This window comes from Dreissena polymorpha, chromosome 1 (genome assembly GCF_020536995.1).
Source record: "Dreissena polymorpha isolate Duluth1 chromosome 1, UMN_Dpol_1.0, whole genome shotgun sequence".
Lineage (NCBI taxonomy): Eukaryota > Metazoa > Mollusca > Bivalvia > Myida > Dreissenidae > Dreissena > Dreissena polymorpha.
The window spans coordinates 84951390-84969335 of NC_068355.1; the positions used below are offsets into that span (position 1 = coordinate 84951390).

Genomic DNA, 17946 nt, shown 5'->3' on the forward strand with positions numbered 1-17946 from the left:
TATGGAACGACTTCTATTGTTATGTATGGAATATAAACTACTAATAATATTTGTACAACAAAGGGATATGGTCAGAGTTGCATAGCTAGCACAGACTATAAACATAAATTGCACATAACAACGATTAATGAACACATTTCTTCGTGAACGGATGACTTACACAGTGGTGAACTGCAAAGGGATTATATATACACAAAACGCAGTGTTTACTTTTCAAAAAAGCATCTGCGCGTAGTGATAAATTTGTACGACTACAAACTCCAATATGTTTGGAATACACCGCTGAGTTATTCAAAACCACCAAAGCCTTCAAATCTACGAATCGATCGTCTGCAGCGATCATCATCGCTTGAGAACAAGCTATATACTGGGGAAAACAGAGGTATTTCCAGTTGAATTTCTGCTGGAGAATTTGTGGATAATTGAGTGCAATGTAGCATTGTTAACTGCGTCGAAATAGTGTGCTCCTGAGGCAGTGCTTTTGTTCGCGATTACTCTTGCAACTTGTAAGTATTTATGTTTAGTCAAAAACAGAGGACGGTATTGTTAAACTGAAAGAGTTTAAATTCGTTTAAAATTGTATCATTATAACGAATGATTAATATATTGTACAAATTTTTGATATAGAGCCTAGACCTAGCCTGATAATAATTAAAAGTTAATTGATGTCATTCATATATATTTCATCAAATGGTAATTTGATTCTATTTGTTTTCATCATTTAAACTAATTAGCATTTAATGCTATTAGTTACAAGTTTAAATATAGATTCGGTCTTCAATTGCGTGTCATGCGGATTCAACATATGACTTAAATGTTTTCTTTATAAATTGAAATAAACTATGCAACACAAATTGCGATAAATTTGAATTGTTATTAGGCGTATCTTCATTTGACAAATTAATGTTAATTTAAAGCCATTAATACATTGTTGATAAAATGTCATGACTTCGATATTAAACCAAAAATATTATGTCAGTTGTTTGACTCTTTTGTGGGTTCCATATTAAATTATTCCGCAGAAGTATGGGGTTTTAACAAGTCAGATGACATTGAACGCATACATTTAAAATTTTGCAAACGATTACTTCAGGTTAAAATAAATACATGTAATGTTGCTGTTTATGGAGAATTAGGTAGATATCCATTGTATGTAAACAGGTTTGTAAAAATTATAAAATATTGGTTTAAAATTTTAACCAGTGAAAATATTATTATGCAAATTGTTTACAAACAAGCTTATGGATTTATTGGACTTACTTCCTAGACGTCTGCGTTTATTTTTGTAAGAATAAGAGTCTCTGCACACCCGTTGAGAATTCAAACTGGCAGATATGCCCAACACAATATTCCACGCAATGAACGATATTGTTTATGTTGTAATGACACTGATTTAGAAGACGAATATCATTTTATATGTATATGCCGATGTTACATCGATTTAAGAAAAAAAAAATAAGGAATACATACTATATTAATCCATCTGTGTATAAATTTCACAAATTATTAGTTTCTTTTGATAGATTAATAACTTCCAATGTATGCAAATATATAAAAGAAGCTCTAGTTGTAAGAAATACAATCCTAAACAATACTGTTGAATAGCTTTCACCACCCCTCGTTAGAACTTATGTGTTCTTACCATATATTATGTTTATTTGTGTTGATTTTATGTTATATAATGTTATGTTATTATTCGCATTCACGTGACAGAATATGATGTGTATTTTTAGTATTAAGACGATGTACTATTGTATAAGTCTGAATAAACTATGTCTGTCTGTCTGTCTCTGTCTGTTAATTTAATGTGATCTGTACATGTCCATAATACATGAAATCATCACGTTAACTGTTTCAATACTACATTATTTGCTATTTTAATAGTACTTTTAAACGAATTTTGAACACAATTTAACCACGTGCTTCATGCAAATGTACTTTAAACCTTTTTCCGTCTGATAAATAGTTTTCTGATATTTTGTTGCACACTTTTTTGTTTTAAGGTATGTTATACATATTTCGTTGACATATTTGACCGTGTGCATGAAGTTATTGTTACCAAAACGACACATGTCTTTCTTGCCAACGATTGCCGGAAATAAAGTTTCAGTGGGTTTACATAATACCATAATAATTGTGTATCTTGACATAGCCAAATAATGTGCGTAAATTTATTCCGAGCGAAATCCAAACAAGCGTTAATAGCATACTTCATATGTCACTGAGGAAATAATTAAATAACAAATATGTTTTTCATCCGCTTGCGTCATTTCAATTAAATGTGCGTGCACAAATAAATACGATGACGCAGTTTACAGAAATGATATCTTCAGTTAACTAGCTTCATACGTTTTTTTCGCAGGAATACCATTTTCTTTGTAGTTTTAAATGGAATTAGTTTGGGATTTTTCTGATGCCAGTATTTCATGTTCAGAACAACTTGGATCAGTGGTTTATTTGTACACTCATTATCAGAATTACGGTAGGCAATGGCGTATGTTTTAGTACGATCGTAAAATAATGTTAAAAAAACCATAAATATTTTGCGCATGGATATTTGATGAAAAACTAATAAATATTCAGAAAAAAATGATATTGATATCCTCCGCCATACAGCTAGCACAGCAAAACTCGGTTCACAACTTCTTACAGAATCTACCTTTTATACACTTGTATTAATAAAGGTTTAATCCGTTTTTACTTTATACTTTTTCCAGCCGTTAACTCATTAAAAATAATTAGAGATTAGAAATATGGGGACATTTTTACATTTCTTACCAGATATGCTTTAATAACACATCGTTAAAATGTGTTATCCACCCCTTCCAAAATAATAATAATAAATAAATAAATATGAATAAACACTTCAGTCTCTGTGTTGCCATGGTTAATGATTGTCGTAGTACAGTAAACTCACACACAATCTTGAAATCTCCTAAATTATTAGAATGATCAATGTTATTTTAACTTAAACGCACATTTAGTTAGATCTATTACTTTTCTTTCACAAGCTGCCATATTGTTACACTTTTAACTTTTAATGTTTAGTGCACACTCAACATTTTACGTGGTGTATGTCACTGAATGTGTAGCGAAATTATATTATTGGTTTTATCGTTTGAATTATACAAAATATCGAGTGTAATAGTTAAGCTAATAAAAAAACTCATGTACAAGTGAAACGAATCTGCACCATGTTTATATCTATTTAACATGCAAGAGTTTGACGAACAACCACAACCCATTATAATTGCTTCTCAAAATGTGCTTCTTCTACAAAGTATACATGTAGATTAATCCGCTTGTAAATTTGTTGAGATTTGTTCTAGTCTCTTTTATTCTACAATCACACGGAACCAGTAAATGCAACAAGTAACGCAAACTTGCCGAATTTATCTTTTCATATTTACCGAACATATTTATGTTGAATACGTACAAAACTAGACGATAAAGGGGTGGAATTAGACGACGCGGTGAGATTATTTTTAATTTACTTTGCTTTGCATACACATATTTCAAGAATACAAAACATTATGTTTTGTTTCTGTTTATGTGCATCGATTTGCGATAAAGCCATCAAAAAAATGAAGTTTATAAATTCATTATTGATCTCGTTGTTGTGTGTTCTCATTTTTTTAATAATAAATGACACACACGATAAGCAAAGTGTTTGTCTGTGGAGTTCCCTTATAATTGATTGTTTTTAAGCTCATACACGTTAGATTATATAACGCATTAAATGGAACTGCACACATCAAATGTCTGCTTGTACACATCACTATACTTGTATATCGTTGACAAATTTGACAGATAACATCCGTCCGTTAAGTGTAAGTAGGTTCTTGACAAAGTAACTACACCTGTCGTAACGGTTTTAATGTTAACGTTTTCGATGATAAATAGCTGGCATCTCCGGAATCCAGCTACGTGCAAAATAAATTACATGTGATCTCTGGCAAGATTAGCGGTACATTCGTCTAAACAATATCGGAGCTGAGCTGAACAGGTTTGTTAAACTTGTTGTCTCGCAACTTATTGCAGCTGTTGATTTCGTTTCCAAGTACAATTTGGTGTTTGTTTTGCGAAATACGTTCACAAACAAGTGGCGCACGTAGAGTTTTATTACTACAACTAATGTTTTATTAACATGGCATATTGTGTTTTTTGTCAGCTATTTCATAGCTTGATGAAGATTTATAATGTTTGTTGTGTAAAGGCATCATTCGTAACCTACGTAAATATTATTTTCATTTTTTATTATATATTTTAATCAATTATTGTTCTACTTTAAAGAGCGCAAAGTGCTATTAAACACATCGTAATTCTCCTATGTCACTATACTTTTACTAGACAAACAAGTACCTGTAAGATCGGACAGCACTGTGTGAATCATAATTCTCCTATGTCACTATACTTTTACTAGACAAACAAGTACCTGTAAGACCGGGCAGCACTGTGTTTGTATCTTATAACCAAAGGCATTAATTAGTCCGCATTATCATTAAATTCCTCTCTTATAAAAGCTCATGTATCTCAATCGAAATTTCTCATCATTTTTATGAATTAAAAAAATAGGAACGCTTTGTAAAATTCTATTTAATGGCCATACCTTTGTCTCAGTGTTAATTATAGTCTACTAAAAATAAACATATAGTTAACACATTTATAAACGTATAATCCCCAGCGGAGGAATATAGTAATGAAGTTGTCCGTCCGTCTATCCAGCCGTCCGTCCGTACGGAACACTTTGAGGTCAAACATAGCAGATTTGATTGTATTTTCATAATTAATAAATTACCCTTCTATGCATCGAAGTATTGTGTAATAATCTTTAAAAGTAAGTTTTCTCCTCTATCTGTCTGAGTATGACAGGTAAGACTCAAGTCTCTAGGGTAAACGTCAAAGTCACACCATTAGGTCAAAAGTAAACACAGTTTGATTGAATATGCTTTGTTTTGTTAAGATTTTTCCATTCATAACGGAATTTGAAAATGCTCTGATGTTATTGTAAATCGTTATCCGGAAGTTGTGCACATGCAAGACCAATGTCCCTAAGTTTACGGTCACACCAATTTCGTCGCACTTTTTTATCAGAATTATCACCGTTTTTTCCATAAGAATAATATCTTTTCATACGCATTTTTGGTAATTGAAATTATAAACTTAGTGGCGAGAATATGCATGTAGAGCTGAATGTAGCAAAACATTTGCCTTTACACACCATCATCGTTCAATACCATGCCCTTTTAATAGCATCATTTTGTTACTCAAAAAAGTATAATTTATTCTGATTTATTTAATGAGGAGCTTTAATTTTTTTTAGAACTGCTTTTGTAAGTTACATTTTACATTTATAAAGTGTATAAAAGAAGGATTCTGTAAGAAGTTGTGTACCGAGTTTCGCTGTGCAAGCTTTATGCAGATGATATCAATTCAACAAATTTGCTTGTGTTTACTTCAAGTTTCAGGAACTTGAAAGAGGTTTAGTAAAAGCAACCGATGCTCAAGTTATGCATTATGGAATGACATGTCGACAATTATTCATGGTTCTTGATTCTTTTTTTAAGAATCGTGTCAATAAATAAGTACGGGCTTAGCACATAAACGTCATATTTGAATTGTACATCAGTCAGTATCGAGTGCGAATAGCATATGCATTTATCAATTAATCATACCGGATGAAATAGAGTTTGCTTTTTTGCGATTTTGCCTTGAAAAATGTTTTTTTTCCAATCCTCTATAGCAGATAGACAACGTTCTTGCAGTTTAATAAATGGCGTTTAAACGTTTAATGGTGCATGTCTTTAACAAGTCCAGTTCAATCGGGGACATGACGACAGAGAGATGGTCATTTAAGAACATCCACATGGCTGTTGTCAAGATAATTAAAAACATTCACATGGAATTGAAATGCTGTCTTTTAATCTCAATGATTGGTAAACGAGCTTGTCATCTCGGCGTCCCGATTTCGCTTCCCGTGCCCGTAAACACGTGGGTTTCCTCCGGTTGCTCTGGCCTAACAACAATAAAAAAAATAAGTAAGATTTTTTATTCTTACAAGCGCTCCTAATAATACATTGTGTTTGAAATCAAAATATGCGATATTTGCTAATCACCAGCTTGTCATTTAGGACCACAACTAAATTGCTTGCAGGACGTTAATAATGGTAAATTGTGTTTGCTTATCAGATTTTACGAATATTTGCCGTTTATTGAAAGAATTTCCGTTTAAGAAGTAATAACTTGTGGCCTTCCTTGGCAAGAAAACTTACGTTATTCCAGACGAACACAGCGTACTGTGCCAAAACAATCAAGACAAAAATCGCAATGTGCCATAACAAGCAAGATTCACAGAGCGCAATGTGCCATAACAAGCAAGACGAACACAGCGCAATGTGCAATAACAAGCAAGACAAACACAGCGCAATGTGCCATAACAAGCAAGACGAACACAGCGCAATGTGCAATAACAAGCAAGACAGACACAGCGCAATGTGCCATAACAAGCAAAACGAACACGGCGCAATGTGCCAAAACAAGCAAGACGAACACAGCGCAATGTGCAATAACAAGCAAGACGAACACAGCGCAATGTGCAATAACAAGCAATATTTTTAACAAAGCGCAATGTGCAATAACATGCAAGACAAACACAGCGCAATGTGCCATAACAAGCAAGACGAACACGGCGCAATGTGCAATAACAAGTAAGACGAACACAACGCAATGTGCAATAACAAGCAAGACGAACACAGCGCAATGTGCATTAACAAGCAAGTTTTGATTCCCTCAAATTAATTATAATATGTATAATTAGATTTTTTCTAACGGAGAAATCGCATAAATGTCTGTTGAAATGGGTCGACGCTTATTTATAAACAACTTTTGAACTAAATTCAAGCAAATTTAATATCCCGAGTATAATTAAATGACTGCGAGTCAAGATGTTGTATCTATCGTAAGGTTAAGTAGGACCATTTCTTCGGTAACATGATTTATATATTTTTAATGTCTGCTGGAAGCAGGAAAGGCTTATCGGATCGTTGAATGTAGTATATACCAGCATGAAACATCTCTTTTAAATTAAATCTAATTGGGTGGGGGATTTATTTAAAGTATGCTTGAACCTTATTGGATTTAATGCTAGAGGTTTCCCGCCTAATAGTGTTGTTTGCTAGGAATTGTACATAGATGTAAAAGCAATATGTACGCATTTGTACACAAACAATATTAGCATAATTGTATGGCACTTGTAAGAATGCTAATTAAATAATTTACATGTGAATGTGAAGTTGTAATTTTTCTGACAATAGTCACATACTGTACTTTCTGAGATATATATATATATATATATATATATATATATATATATATATATATATATATATATATATATATATATATATATATATATATATATATATATATATATATATATATATATATATATATATATATATATATATATATATATTGCTCGTAGCAAGTTGTATACTTCTACACATACTTATAATTAGTAATGCTTTATCGCATGTAGTGCTTTATTTTATTTTAACATATATATCTCTCAACTGTCTCGCAGACAAATTGCGTGCATATTAGTGGGTAATACATTTGAGCACATTTCATGTTTATTTTATATATTCTCACATGCTTATTGATGTCCATGGGTACTAATTTTGTTTAAACCATTATTGATTACCATTTTTAGTAAGAGCTGGTATTTATGGTCAGGATAGTGTTTAAGATTGAAACATTTCCGGTAAAATGTAGTTTTCGTCTTTCCGTTATATCTCGGTCGTTTTGTGTTCATACTGTGCTTTGCTAACTTCCGAGCTCATATGTTTAAATCTCAATAAACATGTGCAACACAATTAATTAAAATGCAAATATGTAATATATGCCCAACATTTGGTAACTAACAATGGCCTTAGCGAATATTTGTTTAATTAATATGATTGGCTTCCCAAATAAATATTTGGGTAACAACAAAATTGTGGCTAAATAAATGCTTCAGTTAAATTGCGAAATTAAAAGTAGATACATTTGATATGGTTTACGTTATTCAGCTCTTGTATACAAATAAATACGTTTGGATGTTTTGTTCAATAATCAACAGCAAATTTGTGTGAAAGTAACTCCAAAATGAAATAGAATTCTTGTAACGTTAACAATTTCAGGAAAATAGTGTTTGGGTTGCTTAATGTGTAGCTTTGGTATCGTGTGATTTGTTTTACGCTTTTGCGTTTCCTGCGTTTGCTGAACTCATTCATGTTGATCGCTTGTTTGTTTTTTCAAAATTATATTTATGTACGAAATGACTTTTATAGTTATTGTTTTATTGATATATTGATAGAGCATTTTACATATAAAACATCACAGATTTAACAATAAATAGTACATCAAGAAATAATGGAATTGTGAATATGCCTATTGACATGGATAGAATGTGCCAATAATATAATTATTTTTCCCACATATTCTTTACTTATGAATAGTTTGTTTGTGCAAGAACAGCACCTATTGAAATCATGTAGAAACCGGAGTTAGTACACATTGATACATCTGTTTCTGTTTATGTCAATTCGTAAGTATCAGTATCCCTTTAATGTAACATAAATACTAATCAAAGTACTGATAGTACTGGTGTGGCGATGCTTTTGAAGAGGATTGATATAAAAGCATCTATTTAAGTTTATCTTCAGCACCACAATTGTGTATGTGGGTACGAACAGTTTGGGTAAGAAAAAAGGGTTACGAAAATTTTGGGTACAAAACTTATGCCAAAAAAATGGGTACGAAAAAAAATTGGGTACGAAACAAATTGGGAACGAAAAATGTAGGGTACGAAAAAAAAATGGGGGTACGGGGAAGTAGTAGCCGTGGGGAACTTGATCCATTCAGCGAAACTGGGAGGCGGGTTACATTCTCGATCAAATATAACAAGAAATATCTTTTTAAAAAATATTCGACGTGTATTTTCTATACCTCTCATCTTTAAAAAAAACGTTCTATTACAGTAAAACGCTTGTGGGTTATAACATTACGTTTCAGCATATAAATTCAAAACTTGACATGCTCTTTAATTACACCATGCTCTTTAATTTCACATGTATATCATACCAAACTTTATATTTCGTTGTTTCCTTTCCTAAGTTAATGATGCTATGTGTACGGACGTGATTTCACATGCCCATGTGCATGAACATATAATTTTTCTCTTTTGATTATTGTGTTTTCTCCAATTCCATAAGCTTAGGCATATTTGTTCGTTAAGTACGGCAATAATTTCATGATGATTCCCGAAAGTAGGTATGAGCACATAGTCGTAAGAGCACTTTAATACGTGAGTTCGCCCATGAACACATGGTAAGGTTAACTAAATATCCGCGATATGACCTAATATGTGTTTAAAACAGCAAGCAATATCCAACAAACGAATGAATTATCAAACATAGTATGTGCACTGATGTGGCTCTGTAATTTCTGTTTGAAAAGTTTATTAATATGCAAAATGAGAAAGCACGCATAAGAGCGAGTTTCACAGATGTCATACGGCTATTATGCTGTTTATATACCATAGTCGCTCCAACGTTTACAAAAGACAGGTTCGAAATAATTCGTTTTCTTTACACTCATGATCGCGTTGAAAGTTAATTATACACGTTTTAATTCGCAATTTATTTACTGAATCACGACAAATGTCAAATACAATACAGAAAATGCATAGTTGTTTCATTGATCTATAAACATACAATGAATTGAATATAACTGATTTAAAATTAACGTTTTCAAACTATTATTGAATCTTTTCCCCAGAATATGCTGTCCTATTTATAGCTGAGCTTCCTATACATTTATCAATGATAATCAGCGAGGTATGCCGATTAGAAAAATCGAGCTATCTCAATTGGACTGGCTCGGTCTTTTACATAGGTCGCCATTGTGAAGAATTTTTCATAGTATGATAACTTAGACGAGCCGCTTCGCAGCATCGTCAAAATCAACGAATATCTCGCAAAATATTTCGTAAAATAAAGTTGACCAATAGTTTTAAAAAGACATATACTCTCGGAGCCTATAAACCCTAAAAATCAACGAATATTTCGTATATAATGTTGAAAAATGAAGTTAACTCATACAAAATCAGTTTGCCTTTAGCAATTGCCAAACTTTCAGCGCTAGATTTTGTTTGGTAACATAGATTTAAGAAGATACAAAATGCTCGTTTTGTGTGTGTGTGACACAATATATTCCATGTTTCATTTCCGCAAAGATATCTATTCATGCGACACACAAACACTAACTTGGTACATGAAAAATTGTTGAATATTTTGAAAATTGCATTTTGCATCTTGTTTAGTCTATGTTACCAGACCGAATTTAGCGTTGGTATTTTCCCTATTGCTATAAGGAACATTTTATGTGTTAACTTTATGTTTGGAAATATTGTGCGAAATATTCGTTGATTTTCAGGGTGTATAGGCTTTTAAATGGCCGGTAGTGGATTTGTTATTAATACTATGAATACAAAGAAAATAAACGCAAATATAACTCATAATAGGAGTTTGTACTTGAAGTCGCGGATGATGTTTCAATTAATAAATTTACAATATGTTTTATATTTTATAACAATATACTAATCACACAAATTTAATGGATTCTGAACATTCTTAGAATTCTCACTAAATAAACGGGCATGCAGTAATCAAAGCGACGCCTTAAATATTAAATATTGCAAATATAATAATTAATATAAGTGTTTTACTATTAAATTTGGGTCACTGTGTTGTGTTTTTATCAACAATCTAAACGCGTTTTTGTTATAATGCCTGAGATATAACAGATTTCTCGTTTCGCCGTCTGTTTTGTATTCTAGGAATGTTGTAACTTCAATATATTGCTGTGTTTATTGTTCACATCCGTTGCAAAGATAAGGCGGCTTTGTTGATTAGAATTCATTTCATCACTTGGCGATTAGTTCATTCCCAGAAATAAAGCTGCATTTAGAGTCGAACAATCTCGTCCTAATGAAGGTTGATAATGATTGATGATGTTTTTAACCCATTTATGCCTAGTGGACTCTCCCATCCTACTAAATTGAAACAATTTATTTAAAAAATTAAGGATGTCTAGTATATTTATTTCTATATTTAGAATATTTCTTACAGAAATTCCTTTAAGCAAACAGCGCAGACCATGATGAGACGCCGCATCATGCGGCGTCTCATCTGGGTCTCGCCTGTTTGCCTGGGCCTTTTTTTCTAGACGCTAGGCATAAATAAGTTAAGCAAATAAAGAATTGTTCTTTTGCGCCAAATCTTAAATTTTTCGATATGATAAAAGATAAATTGATTCCTATTTAACAAGTTAACTCACATTTATACATTTGTAATATTGTCAACTTCATCTGATTTTCAAAGTTTTTGTTTTTTATTGCATATTAATGAACATTGGTTAAACATCTTTCTTATTTTGATATTTAAGCGTTCGTGAGTATATGTATTTATAATGTATTCATGTCTATTGTTTGAATATATTGTTATTTGCTTTTTATTTACTTACCGTTCGGACTTGTGTTATAGTTGTTTCGTGTTTAGCATAATTAGTTTACACTTTCGAGTATGATAATAATGCATTTTCAAAGGTGCGTGTACTCGGCGTCATGTCTCAAACTATTTCAAATCCATATATTTTGAATAAGAACGTTGCAATGACATTTAATTTGTTTGTCTTCTTCGGCAAATCACGACCTCTCATTATATTGATACGCAAAATAGAAGTCGCCAAATAATACTCATAAAAAACCTTTCTCCATCTCTTTTCAGGCGTTCTCTACACTGAGAAGACTTCGCGAGATGGATGTTTTATCGGTATTGATTCAAGAAGAGTCAGGGGATAATAAAACGTAGATTAATTTATAGTCTTATTTTGCAAATACCATAGACAAGGAAAGAAACGAGAGTCCAGTTTACGGAAATCTGAGGAATTAAACTTCCGTTGATGGCTGTATAGAAAGTCAGCTGTTCATATCAATTATTCTGAACCTGAGCTAAGCTGAAGTGATACAATGTTTAAAATTGGTTAATTGGGTTCTTTAGTTGTTAAGCGCGTATCAATTGCTTATAAAATAAAATATTTACGTCACGACTTGTATAAACCAATACAATCCAAGCTCGTATTTGAGGCGGAAAGCATTATTTAAAATTAAACTGCTGCTACCTCTGCAAGATGTCACATCCGCACATTTCTCAAGACGAAAGATCGGACTCAAGCACATTAACGCGTGACCGATTATATATCACACCCAACCACATCGACACCCGCTGCCCCGGGACGCCACGGGTCAGCTTGTCCTACTATCCTGGATCACCGAGGGTCAGCGCAAGTTACCATGTCAACACATCAATTCCGAGTCTTGATGCGCTAAGTATTAACAAGAATAGACGACGCAGCACTATCCACTCGTATAATCTCGTCAACTATTACGCTCTTCCACAGGACTCCAGTAACAATCGTTCCATTCGCCAAATGACAGAAAGAAAAGCTTTGAAAAATGTAATCGTGCTCGGATTGTCCTTCATGCTCATACATACCGCGTTTGTGTCAATGTTGAGTTTGCAAAGTATTATGAACCCGGAAGGAGGTGTCGGTGTGGTTTCCATCAGTTGCATTTACGTCACCACTGTTATATCATGTATGTTAGCCCCTTTGATCATTAATACTATTTCAACAAAGTGGACTATGATCGCAGCTTTCATTTTGTTTACCGGATACTTTGCAGGTAACTTTTATCCTCGGCAGTATTTGCTTATACCATTAGGTCTTTTGCTCGGTCTTCTTGGCGGGCCCCTTATGGCTGCGCAGATGACATATGTTACTACTGTTGCATTGACCTACGCCAATCATGCCATCATAATGGACCAAGAGAGTGTTGTAAATAAATACATGGGCATCTTCTGCGCTTTTTATAGAAGCAGTTACATTTGGGGAAATCTTATAACCACGTTGGTGTTATCTAACAACCAAACACTTCACGTGGAGGATCAAAACGAGTATGTCAAAGTGGGCAACTACTCGATCGTCATTCCTAGCGCATATAATGAGACTTTATACAGAACGTGTGGATTTACAGTTTGCGACTTTAACACAGTGTCAAATGAAATGTATGACATTAACCAAAACCCGTTAAGTAGAGATCTGGAAATTCCGGAAACAATAAAATACATGTTGCTGTGTATTTATTTGGGATGCGGTTTACTTGGAGCAGTTTTATTACTAGTCTTCTTAGATAAAAACGTGGGGTCAAAGAGAATTAACAACGACCTCAAGATAACAACGAAGGAGTTGTTCATGTCCACAGTAAATATGCTGAAGGATTCACGATGTCAACTTCTCATCCCATTGGTGTTTTTTGTTGGCCTCGAGCAGGGGTTCATCTTTGGGGATTTTACAAAGGTAACATTAAATTTTAAGTTTATCATTCAGTATTTGTTTGAGTTGATCGTTAAGTATTTATTTACATAAATTATGGTTGTATTTCATCTGCAATTGATCTTTAAAAACGTGGGAACTTAAATCTACAGTTGTGCGAGAAAAATGATACTACGTTTTGTAAATAACATTGCTTTTTTACTTTTCCTGGTTAATGTGGTTAATGGCCTTTAATATGCGATTACAATCAAGTATCCACACTTAATTGGATTTAATTCTGAAATTATAAGTTTGAATTACTTGAATAATTGTTATTTTTAATCATAATTGTAGTATGTCCGAGTTTGTGATCCATTGGTATAAATTTACGTATTAATCACATACATTATAGATCAAATGTGTTCTGTTTAGGCATATGTGACATGTACAATGGGAATAAATAGCCTCGGACCGATTCTGATGTGCTTCGGGGGTGTTAGCGCGCTGGCATCAATAGTGATAGGTCGGTTTTGGTATCCATTGATGGAAAGATACACAAATTAACACGTCTTTGCCTCAATTGTTTGTTTGTTTTTGTTTTAAGTTTGTTGAATCAATATATATTGTATTCATTAAAACATTAATTTGCGTGTTTCTTTATTACACTATACAACTGAAAGTAATGTACAAAATTGATCGAATAACGTAGCTGTTTCATATTATTTTTGCAATTTTAATACCACTTCCTATGTTGTATGGAGATTATTCTGAAGCATTCCCCATTATAGATGTACCTTTTTTTAATTTTCTTGAATATCTAGGCTGTATTGCCAACCACATTAAGAGGTTCGCCTTTATCACTGCTGGAGCAACTTTCAATGTCGGCCTTCTGATCGTGCTATGGATATGGAAACCTCACCCCGGCGATGTGCCAAACTTCTTTGTGGTGGCCGCCTGTCTTGGCCTCTGCGACGCGATTTGGCAAACGCAGACATACAGTAAGTTAGGCATTTTATAAATGTCAATTAGGATTCGAAATTTCTGAATATTGCACAGACGGTTTTATTTCTGTTTACGAAAGCACGCAAGGTCTTAATTGGATATTGATAAAGAACTTAATCCCTTAAGTTAAAATATGTGCATACGGTATATGAAAATCTCATGGAAAACCGCTTTTCAAATTTACTTGCTACTTGTGTAAAATTTATATGTGTTACTTAATATATTTCAGCATTGTTTGGCGTATTGTTCGTCGACAAACAAGAAGCAGCTTTTGCTTCTTACAGAATGTTTTACGCGACCGGGTGTGCTGTTTCTTTTGGGTACTCGTTTTTTCTGTGCGTCCAGACCAAAGTGTATATTTTAGCAGGAATGTTAGGCATGTCACTGCTGATGTACATGGTCATCGAAATGAAAGTGCAGCTTCAGAGTCAGCATATTAAAGATATAGTGGCGTTTTAGATCAGAGTTATAGAAGACTATTACTAAATTATATATGAAGCGAGAGTTTCATTTGCGTATGTGACAAATCAATACAAATGTATCAATATAATTTATTAATACCTTATTTCCAGAAACTACATCGGAAGACAAATTATTGTTACCGAATTCGGTGTATGTTTTATTTTGTTATTATGTCAGTTGGTAAAAATGTATATCGGAAAGTGTATAATTAATGCACATACATGTGTAAATGCCACACGTGTCTGTATTAATGTAAATGATTTTAAGTTTTGTTCATGTTTGTTCATTTTTACTATAACCATTTAGTGATCGGAAGACGTGGTATTGTATTTATCCTACATATATTTGGTCTGTGTCGCGAGATTCGTTTTTAATATAATTGCTAAACAGATAAAAAAACGCTCATTACTTTCAATCAAAACCTATATATTTGTTGTTGTTGTACTTGAATAGAGTTTCTTGTTTTGTTGTATGTTTTATTGTGCGCGCATGGAAGTGTAGTAATAAATAAATTTGATGTATTTCTGTTGCTTTGTTATATAAAAATATAAGTTATTAACAGGGAAAAGTGCTGTCATCTTTGCATCGTTATTAAAAAAATACTTTTTAAGATAATGAAGCCTAAAAGATTTAACGGCAAGATCCAGGGCAACGATAAAACCCATACCGTTTTTATCAATATTTTGTGTGGCAAACTTTCAATTTTATCAAGACAATTGACAAAATATATTATTTTATGCAACTTGATTTAATTATTCGTTACAGCTATGTTTATATCAACAAGTAAAACAGCGTTATAAACAGCAACATGCGTGACTAATAAAAAATTAATGGACTAGCAATACTTTCAGCAAACAAAAGCACGAAGAGTTTGATTATCATATCACACTATCAAATGCGAGACTATTTAGTAAAATCAGCTCATTTGTCGTTCACGATTTAACTTAATTTTCTAATCACTGCCCCATTGAATTTGAACTTAATTTAGATGTCCATATTTCTAATATAAACAATGATATAAATATTGAAAAGATCAGTTGGGGACCTCATAATCCTGGTGCGTTTACCAACATTTTAGAAAATAACAGATGTGAATTTGATTCCATTCAAAACAAAGTACTTTCTGGTCAAACTGATATTAATGCTTGTATTGAATCATTGTCGAAGTTAATTTTTGATATTTCATTTACAATCCACGGCAAAGTGTATAAAAGTACTAAACAAGCTAAAAAAAAAAATATCCATGGTTTAATGATGCATGTAAATCATACAAAAATTCATTCTTGCATGCGAAACGGATCTTTAAAAACAATCCTCAGGAAAACAATATAATCTATTTCTTACAACAAAGAAGCTAAACAATAATATGCTAAACAAAAACGTTATGCTAAATATAATTATTATAATAAAGAAAAACATAAATTATCTAATATGTGTCAACAAAATTCCAAAAAAATTCTGGCAATATATAAGAAAATTTACTAAAAATAAGAGTGAGGGTTTATCGGATGTGTCTTTACAAGATTTCTTAGACCATTTTGAAAATATTTCTAATTCGATTGACATTTCGAGTCTGAATACAGAAAATGTGCATGATTTTGATGTAAATATCGATGAACTGGATATGGATTTTACAGTAGATGAAGTGGAAAAAACAATACTATCACTCAAAACAAATAAAAGTTGCGACCTTGATGGAAATGTTTGCGACTTTATTATAGGCGCAAAACATTTTATTGCACCTTATCTTGTGGTCATATTTAACTACATTTTTACTAACGGTACCTATCCTGACGCATGGGCCAAGGGTGTAATTGTCCCTATTCACAAAAAGGGCGATACTAAAAATCCTTCGAGTTATCGGGGTATAACTTTAATCAATATTACTGCTAAATTGTTTTCTATGCTGCTCAGAAATCGATTTAATAAATGGTGTGAAGATAACAAAAAACTTAATGACTCACAATTTGGCTTCAGGGACAACCATAGCACAACTGACTGCATTTTTATCTTGCATTTAATTATCCAAAAAGTTTTAGCATCCAGAAACAAATTGTTCTGTGCTTTTATAGATTACAATAAGGCTTTCGATACTGTAAACCACGATATATTATGGGTAAAACTGGTGCAATCAGGCCTGAGCTGTAAGATTATAAACATTATTAAGTCAATCTATTCAAACATAAAAGCATGTGTCCGATCAAGCTCGACCATGAACTTTTCAGAGTTTTTTGACATATCAATAGGCTTAAAACAAGGTAAGCCACTCTCACCTCTTTTATTTTTACTTTTTATTAATGATATCACTGATTATATTGATATGGTAAATCTATCAGACAAAGATATTGAACAGTTTTAATTGTATCTTCTGTTATTAACAGATTATTGACATCATCGCACTGTTTACCACTAATCCGATAAGTCTTCAAGCACAACTTGATTGTATATCGCAATACTCCACATCATGTGGATTAAAAATTAATGTTAACAAAACTAAAGTATGTATCTTTGAAACGCGTAAAAGTCATCATAATTACCAGTGGACTATAAATGAACAAATCATTGAAATTGTTGACAGTTTTTGCTACTTAGGTGTAAAATTGTATTATACAGGTAATATGCGATATGCTGTCAAAGCTCTCTCTGATCAATATAAAGAAGTAGAACTCCAGCTGCTAAGCCCTAGAAGCTTATCATAGTCTTTTGTGCTTATTTTATAATGTTAAAATGGATGTTAAGACCAAATTATATCTATTTGATTGTATGATCCTACCTATTCTGCTGTACGGCTCAGAAGCATTGGGGAATATATAACTTTAAGGAAATTGATGCCTTACATTTAAAATTTTTGAAAATAATTCTTGCTGTAAAACAATCAACACCAAATATGGCTGTATTAAGTGAAACCGGCAAATATCCACTAGCAGTGTTGTGTAAAGAAAGAGCTCTTAAATTTTATATAAAAAATAATGAATAAGACAGACTCAATTATGTATAGAGTGTTCGCAAATCAAATAAATATTAATACCTTTTGCTGGTTTAAAGCATGCAAATCCTACTTTGATTGTC

At 32.5% G+C, this 17946-nt stretch overlaps 1 protein-coding gene across 1 annotated transcript; it reads left to right on the plus strand.

Moving 5' to 3' along the window:
* Positions 1 to 326: 326 nt before the first annotated feature.
* LOC127838599 (protein unc-93 homolog A-like) lies at positions 327 to 15402 on the plus strand. The gene is made up of 5 exons (XM_052366430.1): positions 327 to 506; positions 11829 to 13458; positions 13846 to 13936; positions 14235 to 14411; positions 14645 to 15402. Exons 2-5 carry the CDS (start codon positions 12232 to 12234, stop codon positions 14872 to 14874), a joined length of 1725 nt encoding a protein of 574 aa, XP_052222390.1. The 5' UTR covers positions 327 to 506; positions 11829 to 12231; the 3' UTR covers positions 14875 to 15402.
* The last annotated feature ends 2544 nt before the right edge of the window (positions 15403 to 17946 follow it).

What these genes read in the sequence shown, in the direction of transcription:
- LOC127838599 (XM_052366430.1), top strand. Translation starts at nt 12,232, where the DNA reads ATGTCACATCCGCACATTTCTCAAGACGAAAGATCGGACTCAAGCACA. An exon ending in TCTTTGGGGATTTTACAAAG is followed by an intron (nt 13,459 to 13,845) that starts GTAACATTAAAT and finishes TGTTCTGTTTAG; the next exon opens with GCATATGTGACATGTACAAT. An exon ending in TTGGCAAACGCAGACATACA is followed by an intron (nt 14,412 to 14,644) that starts GTAAGTTAGGCA and finishes AATATATTTCAG; the next exon opens with CATTGTTTGGCGTATTGTTC.